The 19,464-nt window shown below is 57.6% G+C and overlaps 6 protein-coding genes and 1 non-coding gene across 7 annotated transcripts; 4 read left to right on the forward strand and 3 right to left on the reverse strand.

The window, feature by feature from the left end:
* Positions 1 to 435: 435 nt before the first annotated feature.
* MYCTH_83051 (uncharacterized protein) lies at positions 436 to 1,685 on the reverse strand. Its single transcript, XM_003663626.1, has 2 exons — positions 1,346 to 1,685; positions 436 to 1,267 (listed from the first exon to the last, which is right to left on the reverse strand). Exons 1-2 carry the CDS (start codon positions 1,431 to 1,433, stop codon positions 954 to 956), a joined length of 402 nt encoding a protein of 133 aa, XP_003663674.1. The 5' UTR covers positions 1,434 to 1,685; the 3' UTR covers positions 436 to 953.
* A 1,029-nt stretch (positions 1,686 to 2,714) lies between these two features.
* Positions 2,715 to 3,775, forward strand: MYCTH_2305746 (uncharacterized protein). The gene has a single exon (XM_003663627.1). It carries the CDS (start codon positions 2,834 to 2,836, stop codon positions 3,641 to 3,643), a length of 810 nt encoding a protein of 269 aa, XP_003663675.1. The 5' UTR covers positions 2,715 to 2,833; the 3' UTR covers positions 3,644 to 3,775.
* Positions 3,776 to 5,384: 1,609 nt separating this feature from the next.
* On the forward strand, positions 5,385 to 6,451 carry MYCTH_2305747 (uncharacterized protein). The gene has a single exon (XM_003663628.1). It carries the CDS (start codon positions 5,520 to 5,522, stop codon positions 6,402 to 6,404), a length of 885 nt encoding a protein of 294 aa, XP_003663676.1. The 5' UTR covers positions 5,385 to 5,519; the 3' UTR covers positions 6,405 to 6,451.
* Positions 6,452 to 6,881: 430 nt separating this feature from the next.
* Positions 6,882 to 8,512, reverse strand: MYCTH_103025 (uncharacterized protein; the record flags this gene model as incomplete). Its single annotated transcript, XM_003663629.1, has 3 exons — positions 6,882 to 6,946; positions 7,067 to 8,261; positions 8,426 to 8,512. The coding sequence occupies 3 exons, from the start codon at positions 8,510 to 8,512 to the stop codon at positions 6,882 to 6,884; spliced, it is 1,347 nt and encodes a 448-aa protein (XP_003663677.1).
* A 575-nt stretch (positions 8,513 to 9,087) lies between these two features.
* Positions 9,088 to 10,595, reverse strand: MYCTH_83048 (diphosphomevalonate decarboxylase). The gene is made up of 2 exons (XM_003663630.1): positions 10,482 to 10,595; positions 9,088 to 10,322 (listed from the first exon to the last, which is right to left on the reverse strand). The coding sequence occupies exons 1-2, from the start codon at positions 10,541 to 10,543 to the stop codon at positions 9,200 to 9,202; spliced, it is 1,185 nt and encodes a 394-aa protein (XP_003663678.1). The 5' UTR covers positions 10,544 to 10,595; the 3' UTR covers positions 9,088 to 9,199.
* Positions 10,596 to 11,480: 885 nt separating this feature from the next.
* MYCTH_t99 lies at positions 11,481 to 11,570 on the forward strand. The gene has a single exon. It is a non-coding gene; the product is annotated as a tRNA-Ala (tRNA).
* A 2,720-nt stretch (positions 11,571 to 14,290) lies between these two features.
* On the forward strand, positions 14,291 to 18,970 carry MYCTH_2305754 (uncharacterized protein). The gene is made up of 5 exons (XM_003663631.1): positions 14,291 to 14,730; positions 14,836 to 14,962; positions 15,085 to 15,179; positions 15,299 to 17,426; positions 17,539 to 18,970. The coding sequence occupies exons 1-5, from the start codon at positions 14,444 to 14,446 to the stop codon at positions 18,430 to 18,432; spliced, it is 3,531 nt and encodes a 1,176-aa protein (XP_003663679.1). The 5' UTR covers positions 14,291 to 14,443; the 3' UTR covers positions 18,433 to 18,970.
* Positions 18,971 to 19,464: the final 494 nt, after the last annotated feature.

The raw sequence follows: 19,464 nt of genomic DNA on the forward strand, positions 1-19,464 counted from the left end.
TCGGCATTGCTATTTAAGTAGAACCTCTAACACGACTATCGACATGATCTTGCTTGCAGTATCCTACCGCTTCATCATTTCAACAACATCCTCATACCCAGCCTACAGTGGGATGATACCGCCAGAGTGGCCAAGAAATAAATCTGCTTTATGACTAGCCGTCTTCGACTCGTTTCACATATAGCGGCGGGAGCTCCGCTTTCACAACTATAAGTCGGGTTGAACGTGGGATAGGAGTGTGGTGTTACAGCTAATTAAAGCATGGAAATCATCACTTGTGAGCACGACTTAATTTACAGATTGGTGTGGGAAGAACCGGGGCGACAATAGAGGCAAAACGCCTAGACTACGAAGTATAAAGCATTTGGAATATATGGGAGTCTTCTCGTGGCATCAACAACTTCAACCCCCCCACATCACCAAATAATGGCGTTTCGGCACGTAGCGAAGTGGGATCTTTTAATGTTCATTTCCTAAACTGTTAAAAAAAAAGCTGACATTTCCCGGCCAGCCATCCCAACATGAGGGTATGCGCCATGTAATGCATCTCCGTTGCCCAATCCCACATACAAGTTACATCGAGCCAGAGCATCAGACGCCTGCGCCAACCAGTCCGGAATACAACAAAAGAATCGCCGCGTTTGCCACAATCCGGCTTAAGCCAGTGCTCTAGGGATGTGCGGCACCCTGCCGCCTGTGCGCCTCTGCGCCTCTGCGCCCCTGCTCATCTCATATGCGTCCCGTCATCACGCCGCTGCCGCTGCCATGCGTGATGCCAGCCCAGGCGCGCGTGTCTTGTGTGGGTCATTGGTATCGTAAATGCTGACGCCCGTCCAGAATCCGCGAAGATCCTCCTGCACTTGAGGGAGTAACCTCGCGAAATCGAAACCCACCCGACCGCCAAAATATTGCTGTTGAAGACCTAAGTTGTATCGATTTGACGTGAAATTAGCTCAAGCGAAGAGCGTAGCGCCGCCCGTCTCGATGGCCTCGATCTCGGCAGCGCTCAGAGGCTGACGGCGGAAGCGTGCCGGGAGTTCATTGCGGTCGAAGAAGACGCCCTCGGGAGGGTTAACAGGCCCCAGCTGAGAACCACGAGCTCCGCCGATGCCCACATCCGCCTTGATGGTCTTGCGCAGGGGACCGAACTGCTGAGCGTGGTCACGGTAGACACTGAAGGAGGAGTGGGAGGAGCCGCTGGTGAAGGAGGCCGGGAGCGACTGAGTCGGAGATGCAGGATGAGGCTTGGGAGTGTGGTCGATGGATGCTGCCCAAGAAGTTTCATGTCAGTGACCTAGGCGTCAGGTTTGGATATATGACACCCCGTCGGATACGCCGGACATACCGGGAATCGTGCGCTTTCCAATGAACTTAATAGAAGGAGTGCGTTCGGCGTGCGCAGCTGCCTGGCGAAGAATCCTGGTGGCGAACATGGTTGTGGTTTGTCTGGATGGGTTGCGAGTGCGAAAGGGCGGAAGTCCGAAGGGGCTGGGTTGGAAGCGGCAGTATCGGAGGCGTGGGGGGATGGGCTTTCGGGATATTTTTTCTTCTCTCTACTTCTCTTCGTCTTCTTTTCTCCTCGCGACGATTGCTGTCCTAGGCGAGTTTGGGCGCAGTGGGCAGGACTGGTGGCAATTGACAAGAGCGGCTGAATAGGACAGGTCGAGGGAGGAGAAAGAACTGGCGGGCGGGTTGCTGAGTTCAGAACCAAATGTCTGAATTGAGGTTGAGGTCGGGGGCTTTTCACATTTCACATTTCACAAGCTCCGAGTCGGTCGGTAGCAACTGGAAAAACCACCAGGAGCCAAGCAATGGGCCGCCCAATTACAGCGCCGGGATCTCCTTTGAGCCCCGAAGGCCGGAGTCCACTCGTGCGACTCGAGGCAAGGACCACGCCACCAGGGCAGGGCACCCACTACTTAGTGTCCCCGCGCTCCCCACCTTACGATCGCACAGACATTCCTCGGAGGGAAGGCAGAAGGAACAAAGACGATAGAAGGGCATTCGCGTTTCGGTGCACGGAGTATGCACTCTTTACATTTTCAGAAACGTGCATCCAACGAGCAGAGTTGCGTCGTGGTTACGCTGAAATGGTTGCAGCTACGTTTTGTCCGGTTGCTCCCCTCACCTCTCAGTTGTCTCATTTCACACCCCCCACCCCGTAAACCGCCGACCCGATTCTTCCCGCCATGGCACTTCAGCAGCAGCCGATCAGCCGGTTTGTTGAGGACTTGGTTAGCAATGAGGGGCGAGCCAACTTCGCTGCCCGTTTCGACTTGCCTTTGGTGTAACATACGACAAAAAGGTATTTCAACGATCTATGATATTTCATCATAGAATCATGTACTCGGTTCCCTGCAAGTTCGAGTTTGCCATGTGCGCATAAACATGCATTCCCGCGGCCAGATCCATAACGTGACCCACCCTTATCTCTGCTGTCCCCCGCGGTTGTCATTATGTTGACTGCATTCGTCTTCCCCGCGCCTCGGGATTGGTTCATCAGCTGCATGGCGCCATTTTGGGGAACCTGGTTGAGTTAGGCAGCGAAGCCACCTTCCCCCCCTCCTCTGGCCCTTGGTATCCGTAACCGTCATGAATTCCCCATGCAAAATCTCTGGCGTTGCATGACTACGGTTGCTGACTCAGCTGGCTCGACCTAACACTCGCCCGATGTTTTGCCGGACGAGATCCCGTTCGCGTTCCCGGGCCGGGGCCGCCTCCGTAACGACTCTTGTGTTTATTGATTCCCTAGCGTCTCTACTCTGAGAACCGACTAACAGGCATCACCAAGGACCTACTAGTACCTGCTAACAAAGTACAAACGGATACTTCAATGCCTCCTCCTAATTTTCTGCACGAAAATAGAGAACCCGGCTGCTGGGCTGTTCTTGCCGATCGGAAATTCTTCTCCCTGCCAAAGCTGTTCGTCAAGCGGACCCTACGGAGGCACGAGTGGTCGGACCTCGGCGATAACTACATCTTGACGCCTTCTGCTGCCCTGCCCCAGCGGTTCCGAACCGACGTCGCCGTCCAGCAGTATCTACGCGAACGGACTAATATACCTCTGCCCGCATTCGCGTCGACGTTTGAGGACGACGGCGCCATGTATCTAGTAATGGAGTTTGTGCAAGGCGTCCGCATGGACGAGCTGTCTGAGGACGACCAAAAGGTCGTCGAGAAGGAGCTGCTGCTGCACGTGGAGACGCTCAAGTCGCTACGATCCGACACCCCCGGCGTGCCAGGCGAGCCGCTCATGATTGCGCCGCAGCGCGTCTGTGACTTTCATTGGAAGTATCACAGTGCCTGGCGGCCGCGTAGCGGTATCAAGGGCGACTTTGTCTTCTGCCACAACGACTTGGGCCAGTATAACGTGCTCGTCGACCCCAAGACGCTCAAGATCACGGCCATCATCGACTGGGAGTTTGGCGGCTTCTGGCCCGAGTGGTTCGAGAGGCCGTTTTGGTCGCGGCGGGGTAACAGTTATGCACTTGAGGGGGAGGAGGACGACACGCAACGTTGCCGCGAGTGGCTGATGGCTAACTGCGAGGAGGTTGAGCTACCACACCTGCCTACCCTTCACGATAAGCTTAACTCGATGCCGGGGGCCCCTAAAAACTCGGGCGACAAGCCATCGGGAGGCTAGTAGGAGGCTGTACGGATTAGAGAGTATCAGATAAGGACCCCCAACACCTAATTTTTACAGGGGGGCGGCCTACAGAGGTACCAGGGCCTAACAAAGGCCCAGAGCTCCCTACTAGTACAGGCTCGTACGGGGGCTATTAGCCTCCGTGACTTCCTTTTCCGGGCTAAGGTCCCGGGGGGTTAGTACCCCCTACTATACCTGGGAAACAGTTGAGTACCTAGTTATATAGTGCCCGAACCTACCAAGAGACCGAACCTGGGAACCTAGGGAAATATAGTCGTAAAGAGACCTAGACCTCGTTTTACGGGGCCTGGGGGCTTGAAACTGACGGCTCGGCTCCCTGTTGTGCATGCAGTGCGTGTCAGGACGGCTGTCTGTAGCATCACATGCCGGAGGCCTGGGGGGCCGGCCCTGTCCGTTGCCGAGGTGAAAGGTCGACAATGAGGAAAGATGTAGCGGCTCTCAGGTATCTCGATCAAAAAAGCCATTCGTACTAGTTCGGTAGAACTAGATGATAGCTCACCAGTCAGAGCAAGCGAGGGCTTTTGAGCCACCATCAAGCATGTGAATCAACAGTTGTTCGTCGTTGACTGTTGAGGGGAATCATTGAACCGATGAGCAAGTCCATCGAGTGTAATTAGTTAATGAAAAGGGTTCTGATTCGACCCCTAAAAGCCTCAGAATGCCCGCGCGTCGGGCGTGAGGGCCTAGTCGAGGAGTTAACCAACAAGTCAAGCCAGCCAGCAGTAGTTTTGAAGAGCTGTGCTTATTATTCAAGAGGGGCGGAACATCTGGATGCACTTGTTGTGTAGCTCCTCGACATAACACATCTCCAAGTGTTCCGTACCTCAAATTCCCTGTGCATAGATGTTTCCTGTTCAAAAGACTTTATTCGATAATCATTTCGCGACCACAGAACCAAGACGATGGGCATGTGTCCTCCGGCTCTTCAAGACCAGATCAGAATGCCGAAAACATGTTAATATGCGGTCTATTAAGGTCTGAAAGCTACCGCAACCTTCGTGGGCCACACTAGCCTCAGGGTCCCGTTTTACATCCGGAGGATGTAGACGCTTCGATAAACACAAAGTTCGTGGGTCCACAAGTAGAGCAATACAATGAGAGCTAACTAAGTGTCTAGCTATAGATCAGTGATGCAGGATCAGAGAGTTGAAAACATGTAGAGAGGCGGGGAGGAGAGGCCAAAGGAGCTCAGCAAGCAGCAACCATGCTACATCCGAACATTCCGTCAGGGTCACTTCCATTGGAAGATGGCGTACGCGCCGGGCACTACGCATAAGCCAGAAACCAGGTATGAGGTATCATGAGAAGTATTCTCGCATATGTAGAACTGAGAAAGCCAATTAGCTTTCTGTAGAGCTTATCGCTTCTATACTACTGCTGCGTCTCTCTCTCTCTCTCGTTTTTTTATTTTTTATGTCATTTTCCTTGCTTGTTAGCTTGGTCGTGATAACTGCTGTAGTTATACTTTTGTTCCTGTGTTCTACTCTTTTCTCTTCCTACTCGTCTCCATTCTTTCCTTTTTAATCTGTGTGGTCCATAAATGGGCTATCATTTCTTGCAATATGTGGTGCTGATAATGATTCGTGATGCTGTGAAAGGCGGCGAGCCAAACTCGGTTGACAGGTGGCGGTCAGTTGCAGCCGTTGACAAATCGACACTGCCTTTACGAATTACGGAATACTGATTAGTACTTGGCCCACCGACTTAAATTCTGGCAGCAACCTTTCGCAACAAGGTCAGAACGAGTCGCCCAATAGTGCAATTGGATCTTCTCGATGCAATTCTGGTCGGTCGCAAAGGAGAAACAGCGCAGGGAAACAGCACAAGCAAGGCACGAGAGGAGAGGACAAGCATGAAGGGCTTCTTCGGTTCCAATCCGGCGCGAGAGGGGGACGGGGAGGCGGCCAAGTGCCCCGTCGACCACAAAACGCGCGAGCTGTGGTTGCAGCAAGCGCAGCAAGCGCGCGCCGCGAATTCGCCAGCAGTTTCGGCATCGCCGAACCCGCAGTCGACGGAGAGAGTAGCCGCGCCGCCGGCACCGCAGGCCGCTTCTTCCTGGTCGTCATGGTTCCGGCTCCCTTCCTTCGGCCAACAGCAAAAATCCCAGGACGCTCCGGCGACGCAGACATCAACACCACCACCACCGCCACCACGACGGCGCGACGAGTTGCAGCTTGACGAGACGCGCGAGATCTCGAGCATCCCGCGGTCCTCGAACCCGGGCCCCGCCGCGTGCCCCGCCAACCACGAACAAGAGACGGGGGCGTCGACGACGGGCAACTGGGTGTACCCGTCCGAGAAGCAGTTCTTCGAAGCCATGAAGCGCAAGGGCCACCAGGCGGCGGCGGAGGACATGAAGACGGTGGTGCCCATCCACAACGCGGTCAACGAGCGGGCCTGGGCCGAGATCCTCAAGTGGGAGGCGCCGTACGTGCAGCCGGCGGTCAAGGGCGGGTGCGGCGGCCCGAGGCTGCATAGCTTCGCGGGCCTGGGCAGCGCGACCATGAGCCCCCGGGCCAGGATCAACACGCTGCTGGGTTACACGGCGCCGTTTGACCGGCACGACTGGGTCGTGGACCGCTGCGGCACCAAGGTGGAATACGTGATTGACTTTTACGCGGGGCGGAATGACGGGGCCGGCAAAGGGAAGCTCAACTTCTACCTGGATGTCAGGCCGAAGCTCAATACGTGGGAGGGCATCAAGATGCGGGCCCTGCGGGCTGTTGGACTATCATGACGAGGTTGGCTTAGGGAGAAAAACCCGGTAGAAATACCGATGGGTCGCCGGGGTGTACGGATACTGTTTGATGGCATATATGTACAATACCACTCAACCTGTTGTCGGTTTTTTTTCTGTATACAAGTAGGTGATGGCGTTAGGAGGGGGAGCAGGCAAGGGGGGTTCAATAAAATAGAGAGGGTTTGGGACACTGAAGGCGAGCAGCGTGGAAGCATCGACCATCGACCATCGACCATCGAGTGTTGAGTCGTCGCCGAACAAAGGCGGACGCATATTAGGTTACGTCCATCACTCCCCTTCTTCTTGGTATCACAAAGAAAAATAAAGTATATACAAAGTGCCGCAATCACATCCTCAAAGAAAACATAATACTTCATCCGTGGCCCGATAAACCTAACAATAGAAATCCGCGATTGGCAGGGAAAGCTCTTGTTCAAAAACCACACACATTTGCTCATGTATCATTGGCGTCATCTAATCATGCTTAGCCTCTAAAAGGCCGTTGTGGCGTATTGGGTCTTTCTCGGACAGATGGGGTCCTGGCGATTGCGTCATTAGCTTAGTTTACCCCAGTCCTTGTTACTGATACAGCCGTAGGTTCGGGGTTTAAGGGCCGAAATGGAGGAGGACTTGGGGGAAGGGGGGGGGGCGCGGCTTGCCTTTCCTTCCATCGCCCACTCGCACCCTGACTGGTAGTCTCGTCTCCAAGGCGTTAACCTCGAGATCCCAACCGGCAGCGGTCATGGCTGCGAATATGGTCTGCTTCTGCTCATCCGACACGTAACCCAGGGGCATCTCGTTCTCGTAGTGGCTATGCAGGCCATCCTTAAGCGCCGAATCGAAGTGGTATGCGTGGTTGACGGCGTCGAACCAGGCCGAGAGCGGGTGCTTCGTCCCCTCCTTCAGAGCGATCCGGATGTAGAAATGACCGCCGCGATGCCATATCCCCATGAAGTACGTGCTCGTCTCAAAGTCGTACCGGTGGTAGCCCCTCGGATTCCAGGACATGAGGTCTCCGTAGGTTCCGAAATCGCAGAAGCCGGTGTAGTCATTGGTCTTGCTGGACATGTTGCCCCTCCCGTTGCCCAGGATGCTCTCCCTCTGGGCCACCTGCTCCGGCGTGAGCACCACCCCGTGGTCCAGCCACTCGCGGAAGACGATGGTGGCGCGCTGGCGGTTTAGCGAGCGCATCTTGACGGAGCGCACGGCGCGGTAGTTCATGGTGAGATGGACGCCGGCCAGGATCACCATCAGCATCCAGACGACCTGCTTGTCCTCGACCATCCGGACCACCAGAGAGCCGACCAGCATGCCCAGCAGGCTGACGACCGTCTCCTGGGATGCCTCCTTGGCATTGAGCTCGGCCAGGTTGCCCGTCAGGGCGAAGTGGGCCGACAGGCTGGCCTTGCTGGCGTTGGCGGCGACGCCGCACAGCGAGCGGAGCACGCCGGCCGAGACGATGACGCCGAGCTTGGGCAGGTACGGCAGGGCCGGGGTGAGCAGGTCGAGGAACTGGGCGCTGTCGTTGAAGATGTCGGCCAGGAAGCGGTAGAACTTGCACTCGGGCTCGATGGCCTGGCCCATGCGGTGGGCGAAGAGGATGGTGGCGATGCGCGAGATGGTGTCGCCCGTGATCTTGAGGATCAGCGCGCCCGTGGGCGAGGACGACGAGTCGCCCACGCCGAGGCCCTCGAGCACGGCCCGGTTGGCGAGCAGCGACGTGATGGACGAGGCAAACGCCTGCAGCGAATCGAAGGTCTGGTAGGCGAGGTAGTCGCCCGTCACGGTGTGCGGGTATCCGGCTGGGAGGAAGGCGTAGAGGATTGCCTTGAGGAGGGGCACTTCGGTTTTCTCCTGCGCGCCCGAGAGCGAATCGTCAGCGGGGCGTGCGCGCGATCGAATGAGCGTTTCAAAAATGCAATTGTTGTTGCCGTCAGGGAAACAGGGAGCTTGGGTTGGCCGTGTAGACCATGCCGAGGCCAGGCGGCTTTTGTGGGAGATGGAAGTTTCGCACTCACGGACTTGAGCTTCTCCTTCTCCCCGCTGTCAGTGTACGTGCAGAGCACCTCGCCCGCCGAGTCGATGTCGTAGAAGCTCCGGCTCATGGCGGCGGTTGTCGCATTCTCTCGTCTTTCAAGAAGAAGGAAAAAATAAAAAGAAACAGAAAAAATAAAAAGAATGAACGATAAAATGCTGGGAGGGATGGAAAGGGCTGAAGCGGGCGAGCAAGTTCGGGTCTTGGGGTTGGTGGCTTCTTCAGGCAATGAGCGACGGGCCGAGACCTTCCCACAGGTTTGGCCGGTTAGCAGTTCCCGTCACTTGCAGCAGGGCCAAGCAGCAGGTGCGGCGGTGGCCAGAATTGGAGCTTTGGCGCGTGCAGTTCGCGTGCCTGAAGGGGCATCCCGTCAGCGATTGATTCCCCTGAAGCTCGGGCTTCTGACGTAACGTTGGGGCTTATCGACCATTATCAGGTTCTGGCCCTAGGCCCATCCGGGGGCTGCCAAGCCTGGGGGATCAACCCTGCCGACGCTATTACTCCGCACTGAGACTTTTCGGACACTGGTACTCCTTACGGATTACTTCGTAGTTAAAAACGGCCGAAACGGGGAATACAGCGATCTCTTCAAAGACGAACAACAAACATCTCAGCATCCTCATCAAGGGAAAAAAAAAAGAAAATGATGGCTCAGGAAATAGATTCGACAGTCTAGGAGTGATCGCCAAGGATTTGCCCTAGCAGCGCGGCGAACAGACGACCTACACAGATCCCGGTAAAAAAAAGCAGGCCGAGATCATCGGATCCGACTACCATCCTCGGCGATCAGATGCTCGTCGGTCTTGATGGGGCCTTCCCCGACACCCGTCATGATCACCCGGCTCACACCGCTCTTCAGGATACCAGCAACGCCTTCGTCCAATGACAAGCTCGGCTTCAGCCCCTTGACCACCGCGTCCTTCCAGCCGCTAATGTCGCCCCCGAGGACGTGGTAGAGAGTGCCGACCACGGCCTCGGTGTCCTTCTCCAGGTAGTAGATGACGGCGTTGGGGCCGGCATCGAAGGTGTACGCGGCCACCGTCCTCCCGGCGGCGGCGTTGATCTGCTCCACCGCCCGGATGGCGGCCCGCGAGACGTCGTTCATGTAGAAGATCGGGGGGTAGGTATCGGCGCAGGTGGCGTGGAACGAGTTGGAGTCGCGCATGGTGACCTCGGCGAACGAGGCAAAGTCGCGTTCCCGGATGGCCTTCTCCATGGCCGCCATGTTCTGGGGCACCACCCTGGCGATGCGCTCGCGGAAGAGGCCCGAGGTGGCGACGGTCTGCTGCATGCCCGAGGTCGAGCTGACGCCCTTCTTGGCGGCCGAGACGACGAGGATGAGGGCGCGCATGTCGGGCCAGTGCGACGCGTCGGCGACCTGTTCGGCGGTCGAATCGCTGCCGTCGGCCGCCTCGCCCATGCGCCAGGCCACGTAGCCGCCAAAGAGGCTGCGGCAGGCCGACCCGGAGCCCTGGCGGGCGATCAGGCTCAGCTCGGACGGCGAGGCGGGCAGCTCGTACAGGTCGGCGATGGCGCGCACCAGGGCGGCAAAGCCGGCGGCCGACGACGCCAGGCCGGCGGCGGTCGGGAAGTTGTTCTCGGACACGAGGCGGAGCGGCATGGTCGAGAGCTTGGGCAGGGATGGGTCGGCGGCTTCGAGGGCGGCCCGGCGGGCGCGCAGCTCGCGGAAGCAGGCCTGCGTGCGGGCGCCCGATACATCGGACGGCTCGCCATTGAGGACCAGCGAGTCGCCTTCTTCGGCCGGGTACGAGGCGGAGCACGACGCCGTGGTCAGAGTGCGGAGGTCGGCCTGCGACAGCGTCACCGAGAGCGAGCTGTTAGTGGGCAGATTGAGCTTGGGATCGCGCTTGCCCCAGTACCTGCGGTCGGGTGGTTGTGGTTAGCGGTTGGCTTAGCGGTCAGCGATAGCGACCTTCTCCCCATCGAGTCGCGGGTGGCCCCGATGCCAAAAATGAAGAGGAAGCCCAAGACCCAGAAAAAAAAAGGGGGGGAGGGGCGGGGGCGGCGCTCTGACGTACTTGACCACGGCGATGTTGACTGGCGCCGTCGTGGTGGCGCGGTATACCCTCCTCTCTGCCATGGCTGCGGAAAAGAAACAGAGGCGCTCTGGATTTGTCGAGTGCAAGGCGTTGACGGAGCTGAGCACTGGAGCGGACGAGGCGGTCAACAGCCCAAAGCTCCCTACCTTTAGGTTCGGGTTTGCTCCTTAATGCCCCATTTTGGCGGGGTAACTGAGAGCTGCTGCCAAGAGTCGGCTGAAAACAGCTAGCGCGGGGCAGATCCGCAGGGCCAATTGAGCCTCCCGTCCCGCCCGTAACACACAGTTACACGCCTTCGCAAGCAAGCCCTGTTGCCGTTCTGGACCAATGGCTTGTTGCCGTCTCCCTGTTCTGTTAGCAACCTGTTATTGCTTCCTACAGTCTGCTCAAAACCATAAGCCAACTCTGACCAATGACTTTCAACACTCATCCAGGCCTGTTTCTATCCCCTTCCACGTCAAAAAGGCTTCCTTTCCTGGTCCTTTCTCTTCTGCGCAAACGCGGTTGGTCCGCGCTTCTGGGCAGAAGATTCCTGCCTTCCGTTGTTCCCCGTTTCGAGGCCCATCTTCGACTCGTTCCTCGGGTCAACAACACGCTTCGCAGCTCCTAGAGATCCGGGCAGTTCTGTAACATGTACTACACCTCCAATGGCAGAGGGCGTTTCGTTCCTCTTTGATATATATCTGCACACTTTGTAGGAGGCAACAGAGCTCCCCCCGCGCGAGAACCGCAATCCTATGGTGCTGGCCTGCCAAGGCGTCAGGGCTCCTATCGGATATTTCGTCTCCTCTCAGCCATCTTTAATGCGCATTTTGTGCATTGGCAACTGATATTGCGGTGTAAAGGTCAGCCATCCTACTGATCTCTCTTCTCTTAAGCATCTTGGAGCCCCTTCGGCGCGGTCTGATCAACACAGCGAGGTCTCCGCTTCCCGACTCCGTGACCATGGACCGCAATACGGAACCCGACGGACATCAAGGGCGTGTGGCTCAGTTGGTAGAGCGTTCGCTTAGCATACCATATCATAGTGTATGCGAAAGGTCCTGGGTTCGATTCCCAGCTCGTCCAAAGCCCATCTTGAAGATCGTGGAGTGATCCGCGAGATTTTCGTTTTGGTGGAGAGTCACTTCTTTTTGGCAGTGGGTACCTCCTCTCCACCTTTGTGAGCATGTTAGTCCCAGTCGGGAAGAACCAAACCAAACCTCTACGTAGACCAAACTATTGTGAATCATGAACGACGCTCGTTAAAAGTATGGCTCAGGAGCTCTCCTGAAGTTGACCGGATTAAGAGTGAACCAATTGGTTGTCTCAAAGTGGACGACAGCCAAGAGAGAGCAAGATAGATCACCAGGAGCTTGAATGAGCTTAGAAAGTTTCTAAGCACGCTCTTGGAAAAAAGCAAGAAATTGATAATGTGATGTTTCCGGTGAGGACGCTTTTCAGAGCCCCAACGCTGGATCAACAAATAGATAGGAGGATGTACATTTATGTTGATATCCAGCATAGGTGGTAGTCAATAACGAGGGTATGTCCAGCAAAGGAGCAAGCAGCATTACTATGAGAGTCCTCGAACTCCAGGAATTGAATCAATGCCCGCAGTCGAGTGGCGGAAGCGTGAGCCAAGCTCAGTGGGTGCGTGATTGAATGCGGCAGACCAACCGATAATAAGAGATGATCGAGGATAGGGATGGAGGAATCAGTTGCCAGATAGACTTCTCGAGAGGATTGCTTCATTTAATTAATAAGATGGAAGTTCATTCAGGCCTGCAGGCAGGAACAGGCACGGCCTCTGCCCTGCTGGAGTCAAGTTGGTAATTACTCCCTTTCTTTATCAATTTTTATCCGCTTGCATACGGCGGGTTGGCCTAGTCCTCCACCTATTCGGTACCTATGGAAAAGCAGATCGATATGAACGAGAGACGAGACCAAGGAAGCTTTCTCAACACAAGGTGATTATGTGCTTGACACGAAGTATTTCAAAGAGCGCACGTGTAATTACTGTATTGTTTCGCTCTTTCCTGAGACGGTGTTCTGTGGAAGTATGTGGCTTCCTTGGGCTCACGGAGCGTGGGGGTTCAGAATGTCTGGCAGCCATGTGACGCGATGATCGCCCGAAGCATCCGGTGTATGTACGGAAGTGAAGTAGTCACTGGAGAAAAAAAAAGCAATACTGTATATTCCGAGATTTAGCTGTCTTTAAGCAGATCACCGTGTGATATTCCCCTGTCTATCCGTCGTGATTCACAAGGGATCTGGATGAGACTTGGTCTTCTTGCTTCTTCTCTACCTATAGTCGCCAACGGGTTTCCCTTGCTGGATCAAGCTGCAGCGTGCTAGTAACAGGTAGGACAGCTCGCGTGTTTAAATAATTACCATCCGAATTGCATACCGCCGAGACCGAAAAAGGCACCGAAACTCCAAAGACAGTCACGAAGCATTCCACACAAGAGGTGGGCCATGTTAATTCGAGCCTGTAGCACAGATTTAACATCACACTTTGGAATGTACGAATCAGCGTAAGCTGTAGGTATGTGTGTGCACATTGTATACTCCGCACGAACCTATATACACCGGGGATCGGTTTGCGGTGGCTTGGACCTTGGCGTGGACCTTGGCGGGAGGATGAGAGGACCTGCATTGTTCTCGAAGCCAGCAGTGCAGTGGATGAACGGCATTTCGGGCAGAGTACCAGATGCTAGTCCGGTAGGGTCGACTAGGAGAATCCTCTGGCAGAGGTAAGCTCCAAGTTGGAATGTTTGCTATCCGCTGCCGCTGTGTTTGAATCGGACCACGGAATGCATCGGGTTATCGGCAACCGTTGTGCCACGGACGCGGGGGATGAGCTGCAGGATGACGGGAACGTGACAGGGAGGGAAGAGGACACCGGGAGTGGTCTCTGTCACTACGGAGTACCAGCAGAAAGGATTTCGCACACATCATGGAAGTTCCCTCTCCGTCCGTAGCTATATCCGAACGATGCGATACCTAATATGTGCTGCGTAGCCCGCACTAGAGGAACAAGACCCGAGACCTGTTGGCCGCTTGACGTGGCTTTCCAACGGGTTCGACAGCCCCGCAGAGGTGCAGAGGTGACGAGATACGGCATCCGGAATAGATGGATGGAAATGGTGCGGGTCAGTACTCGGGACAAGAATTGGGAGGGGTTCCATTATTATTGCGCAACCTTGCTGAGGCCAGTCAGATGCCGGTGGTTTAAGGAATAATAGAGTACATACAGTAATTACATGTATGTATGTACGGATCCGTATGTACGGATAGACTAGCGGATCTATTGATTGATGAGACAAGCAAGAGCGCAGGTGACCAAGTACGAGAAGAGCGGAAGCGTGGAAGCAGTCCAGCCACTGGGAGCTCTCCGCGCTGCGGGGGTGGGATGCTCGGCGTGGGCCGCTTAAGGGGCGTGACGAGTGGTGAGTGGGGGGAGGGCTGGTTGCGCACGCCTTCCTGGGTGCCGGCTCCCTGGAGCTTTCCGGGCAACTGCTTGTTTGAGCGCCTTGGCGGCGCCCGTTAGTCGCTGGAGCGCCTGTTCTCCGCCCCTTGGCCGACTTGGCCGACGTACGGTCCCCACCCCAGTCCGCCCATTGCCAGAATGCCCACAGACCAGGGCGTCATCCGTTCCAGCCCCAGGCTCCGGGTCCGTCCACCTGTCGTCCAATCCGGGCAACCCGGGTGGGATGTGGCGGGCAGACGGCGGTCGGCGATCGGACGCCCAGCGGCGCCAGCAGCGGCAGGGGTTTCTGATTAAAATCACCCCGGTTCGTCTCTCCGGCTTCTGGAACCCCCGTTTGTTTCCTTTCTCCTTCCCCTCTTATCGTTTCCCCTTTTCCTTTTTCATTCTTCTTTCCTGATTTGATTTGTCCCCTGCGTCAACCTCGCTGGGATTATATCGGCGACGTTACTTTGAATCGTGAAGATATTGAATGGGGACAGAGAACGAGCTGGACGTCGAGGGGCAGACGGAGCCTCCTATATGTGGCCTCAAGAGTTCCGTAACCTGCACTGCATCTCCCACTCTGGTCGGGACCGTTAGATCAGACGGCGATGCCACTGATGCCGATGTCAATGCCGATGTCGATGCCGATGCCGATGCCACTGTTGGCCGCGGCTCCATCACCAGCACCGTTGACACGGCGCGCGTCTTGATCCCCGAGTGTGCCCACACCCTCACTGTGCCTGACGTTTGCGCGTTGCTTGAGACAAATATCGAGTGAGCCTCTTCGTTGCCCCTTCTTCCTCCTCTTTCTTTTTTTTCCTCTCATCCTTCCCTTCGCTGCCTTTAATACGCGGGACCCCCCCAAGCTCACGCTCGCAGCAATGGAATCGACGGCTCCGAGGCGGCTCGTCGCCTACAGCACCATGGCCCTAACAAGGTTGAGGGAGCTAAAGGGCTATCCGTGTGGACGATTCTCTTGAGGCAGGTCTCCAACAGCCTGACTCTCGTAAGCGCCTCCCTCTCCCCCACACACCCCCCCCCCCCCCCCCTCCTTCTTTGTCTCTGTGGCTGCCGCGCGGGGAAGGACTGGAGAAAAGACATGTCTTACTAACTCGAGTCTCTGCGCAGGTCCTCGTCATCACCATGGTCCTCTCCTTCGCGATTGCGGACCACATTGAAGGCGGCGTCATCGCCGCCGTCATTCTGCTCAACGTCGTGGTTGGGTGAGAACAACCCTACCCCCCTCCCCCCCCCTCCCTTTTTCTTTTCCTCATCCTCTCCGATTTTGTCCCCCCTCCCCCTTTTGCGGCGTCTAGGCCAGTCCTTCTCATTGCTTGGTCAGGTTCATCCAGGACTTCCGCGCCGAGCAGACCATCCAGGCGCTCTATGCGCTGTCTGCCCCGACGTGCAAGGTGATCCGCGGCGGCCAGGCGGATACCATCAAGGCCGAGGCCCTCGTACCGGGCGACCTGGTCAGGCTCGGGGTGGGCGACATTGTCCCCGCCGACCTCCGGCTCGTTCACAGCATCAACCTGTCCACCGACGAGGCCCTGCTCACCGGCGAATCGGTGCCCGTGAGCAAGCATGCCGAGATGGTCCTCAAGGACCGCGACGTGCCCCTGGGCGACCGCATCAACATGGTGTACTCGGGCAGCACCGTCTCGCGCGGCCGCGCCACCGGCGTCGTCGTCGCCACCGGCATGGCCACCGAGGTCGGCAAGATCGCCGCCCTCCTCAAGAGGAACCCCCAGAGCGACGGGCGGCAGCGTCTGAGCGTCGCCGGCAGGGCCTGGGCCAGATTCCGGAGCGGCCTCCGCGTCCTGCTCGGCCTCGACGGCACTCCGATGCAGGTGGCCCTGAGCAAGTTTGCGCTGCTGCTCTTTGCCCTGGCCATCGCCCTGGCCATCATCGTCTTCTCGGTCAGCCGGTGGCGCGTGACGAGCGAGGTGCTCATCTACGGCATCTGCGTCGCCGTCGCCGTCATCCCCGAGTCGCTCATCGCCGTCCTCACCATCGCCACCGCCCTCGGCACCCGCGCCATGGCCAAGGGCAACGTCGTCATCCGCAAGCTCGCCGCCCTCGAGGCCGTCGGCGGCGTGACCAACATCTGCTCCGACAAGACCGGCACGCTTACCCAGGGCCGCATGGTCGCCAAGCGCGTCTGGCTCGAGGACGGCACCGAGGTGTCGGTCCGCGACACCACCCACCCCTTCGACCCCGCCAGCGGAAACGTGCGCGTGGGGGAAGACGAGTACAGCCCCGTCCTGTCCCCGGCCGCCGAGAAGAAGGCGGCCCGGCTGAGGGCCTTGCTCGAGACGGTCGCCCTGTGCAACAACTCGAGCGTCACCACCACCCAGGCTGCCGCTCCCGCCGCCCCCGGCGCCCCTGCCGCCCCCAGTGGTGGTGCTGGTGCCGGTGCCTACGCCGCCGTCGGCGAGCCCACCGAGATCGCCCTCCAGGTCCTGGCCATGCGGTTCGGCATGGGTAAGCCCGAGCTGGTGCGCTTGGACGGCGGCGGTGGCGGCCGCCAGCTCCTGGCCGAGTTTCCCTTCGACTCGTCGTGCAAGCGGATGACGGTAGTCTACGCCGACGAGGCCGGCGACGGCGGCGCCTCAGCCTACACCAAGGGCGCCCTCGAGGCCCTGCTTCCCCTGATGGACCTCTCGGACGAGCAGAAGACGGCCGTCGTGGCCAAGGCCGAGTCGCTGGCCGCCGAGGGCCTCCGAGTCCTCTGCGTTGCCAAGCGGTCCGTCGACCCGGGCCTCTTCTCGTCGACGACGACGACCACCGCGCCGAGCCCTCTGACTGGTGTCGACGACGCCGAGAAGGTGGTCGTACAGGAGGGAGGGACGCGGGCGCTGCCGGCAGGTCACGACACCACGGAGCACCTGCGCTCGGCCGTCGAGAAGGACCTCAGATTCCTCGGCCTGGTGGGCCTCTACGATCCCCCGCGCGTCGAGTCGGCCGCGGCCGTGCAGCGGTGCCAGCGTGCCGGCATCACTGTCCACATGCTGACGGGCGACCACGTCAAGACGGCGACGGCGATCGCGTACGAGATTGGCATCCTGAGCCGAGCAGCCAACCACCACGGCGGCAGCAACGACTACGACAAGAACAACAACAACAACAACAGGGACACCACCATCATGGTGGCCAGCGCCTTCGACGGCCTTAGCGACGCCCAGATCGACCAGATGGAGCGTCTGCCCCTGGTCCTGGCGCGCTGCAGCCCGGCGACCAAGGTCCGCATGGTGGAAGCCATGCACCGGAGGGGGGCCTTCTGCGTCATGACCGGAGACGGCGTGAACGACTCGCCCGCCCTCAAGAAGTCGGACGTCGGCATCGCCATGGGCCTTAACGGGAGCGACGTGGCCAAGGAGGCCGCCGACATGGTCCTGACCGACGACAACTTTGCCTCCATCGTCACCGCCATCGAGGAGGGGAGGCGCCTGTTTGACAATATCCAAAAGGTAATGCCCCTACTGCTAGCAACTGCTATACCAACCAACCAACCAACCCAAACGGAGAGAGGCTAACCATGTGCGCATTTCTTTTCTCGTCCGTGTGTCTCCACGACAACAGTTCCTGCTTCATCTCCTCGTCTCCAACATTGCCCAAGTCTTCCTCCTCCTCATCGGCCTGGCCTTCAAGGACGAGGACGGCGTCTCCGTCTTCCCGCTCTCGCCGCTCGAGATCCTCTGGGCCAACCTCGTCACCTCGTCCTTCCTCGCCCTCGGGCTCGGTATCGAGGAGGCCCAGCCCGACATCATGCAGCGCCCGCCCCACGACCTCTCGGTCGGCGTCTTCACGCGCGAGCTCATTACCGACAAGTTCGTCTACGGCACCGCCATGGGCGGCCTCTGCCTCGCCGCGTTCTCCTCGGTCGCCTACGGCGGCGGCCCCCCCGGCAGCCGAGGGGAAGGGGGCGCTTCCCGCGCCCTGGGCCGCGACTGCAACGAATCCTACTCGGACGTCTGCCGCGTCGCCTTCCGCGCCCGCGCCACCACCTTCGCCACCCTGACCTTCCTCCTGCTGGTGACCGCCTGGGAGGCCAAGCACTTTACCCGCTCGCTCTTCGCCATGTACCCGGAGGAGGAGGAGGAGAAGTACAACAACAACAACAACAACGACAACGACAACGACAACAACAATGGGCGGCATGGGCGGCGGCGGCGGCGCCGCTCGGGCACGGGCCCCGCCTCGGTCCTGCGGACCGTCTGGCGCAACAAGTTCCTGTTCGGCGCCGTCACCGCCGGCTTCGTCATCGCCTTCCCCGTCATCTACCTGCCCGCCGTCAACCGCATCGTCTTCAAGCACGACGCCATCACCTGGGAGTGGGGCGTCGTCGCCGCCTGCGTCGTCGTCTACACGGCAATCGTCGAGTCTTGGAAGGCCGTCAAGAGGCGCTTCCGCCTGGGAACCACCGCGGCAGCTTCGGCGGCTTCCCCGGCGTCGCGCACGGTGGGCGAAGTGTGAGGTAATTATACTCTACTTCGCAAGGCATAATTAGGTACCTGCCTACCGGTAGGTACCTTACATGCCAAAGGCTTCCACACACTGTCGACAGCTTTTAAGTGGTAGAATGATGGGGAAAACAAACTGGCGAGAACAAGAAAAGAGAGATGAAAAAAACAAAACGGACAAAAAAAAGGCAAAGATAGCACAAGATTGATGATCTGGTCGCTCGTTTAATTATCGGTCGTGGCGGTGACCCTCGTAGGGGCGATGGTCAAGGTATGGTTGCTCACTAGGTACATGTACCTACCTAGGTACTGTACCTACACCATCTTGTGAGGGAGAGTGACATTGCTCTGTTTTTGGCTTCGCGGTGTGCTTGATTCAGGCACTCGGTTTGGGTTTCGGTTTGGGTGTTAACCGCCTACCTTGCTCAGATTGATCTTCCGATTTCCGTTCTCACGCTCCTTTTAACACATTATTATCATGGTCTTATCTTACTTCAATCAAGATAGCTAGTGCGTACTAGTATGCTACAATGTTTTGTTTTAAAGCTCGGGGGTTGTTTCCCTCTAGAGTCCATTGAAACCGTAGTGTAAAGAGACCTGGTACAGTACGGCCATTCCAAAAACAGGCCAACTTTGCTTTCCCAGTGGGGAGGGATCCTTTGGAATCATCAATGCCCCGGATTCGACAAGCGAGAATCAATTAGGGTGGTGGTACTGGTAATGGTTTTTCGTCTATTGGCTACCCTCTAAACGGGTCTTAGACGTGCCTAGTGTACGACGACGGCAAGGTATAGGTATGTTTTTGGTGACTCGGGAAAACCATAGCGATGCTTTAGTGTAGGCAAGGTTTAGACGAAAACCCGGTCGTTAGGTAATCCATTTCCATCCCCCGATTAGGACTACTCCCTAACCGGCCCATTTCCTCCACACCCCTACCCCATTTTTTCCTCCATGGTTGCCTCGAGGGCCCTCTCCTCCCGAAGTTGTCCCGCCGCCGGATTCGAACCGACTGTCGTACCAACCCAAGTGTTACCAGCACTTGAGT

Source organism: Thermothelomyces thermophilus, chromosome 4, assembly GCF_000226095.1.
Source record: "Thermothelomyces thermophilus ATCC 42464 chromosome 4, complete sequence".
NCBI lineage: Eukaryota > Fungi > Ascomycota > Sordariomycetes > Sordariales > Chaetomiaceae > Thermothelomyces > Thermothelomyces thermophilus.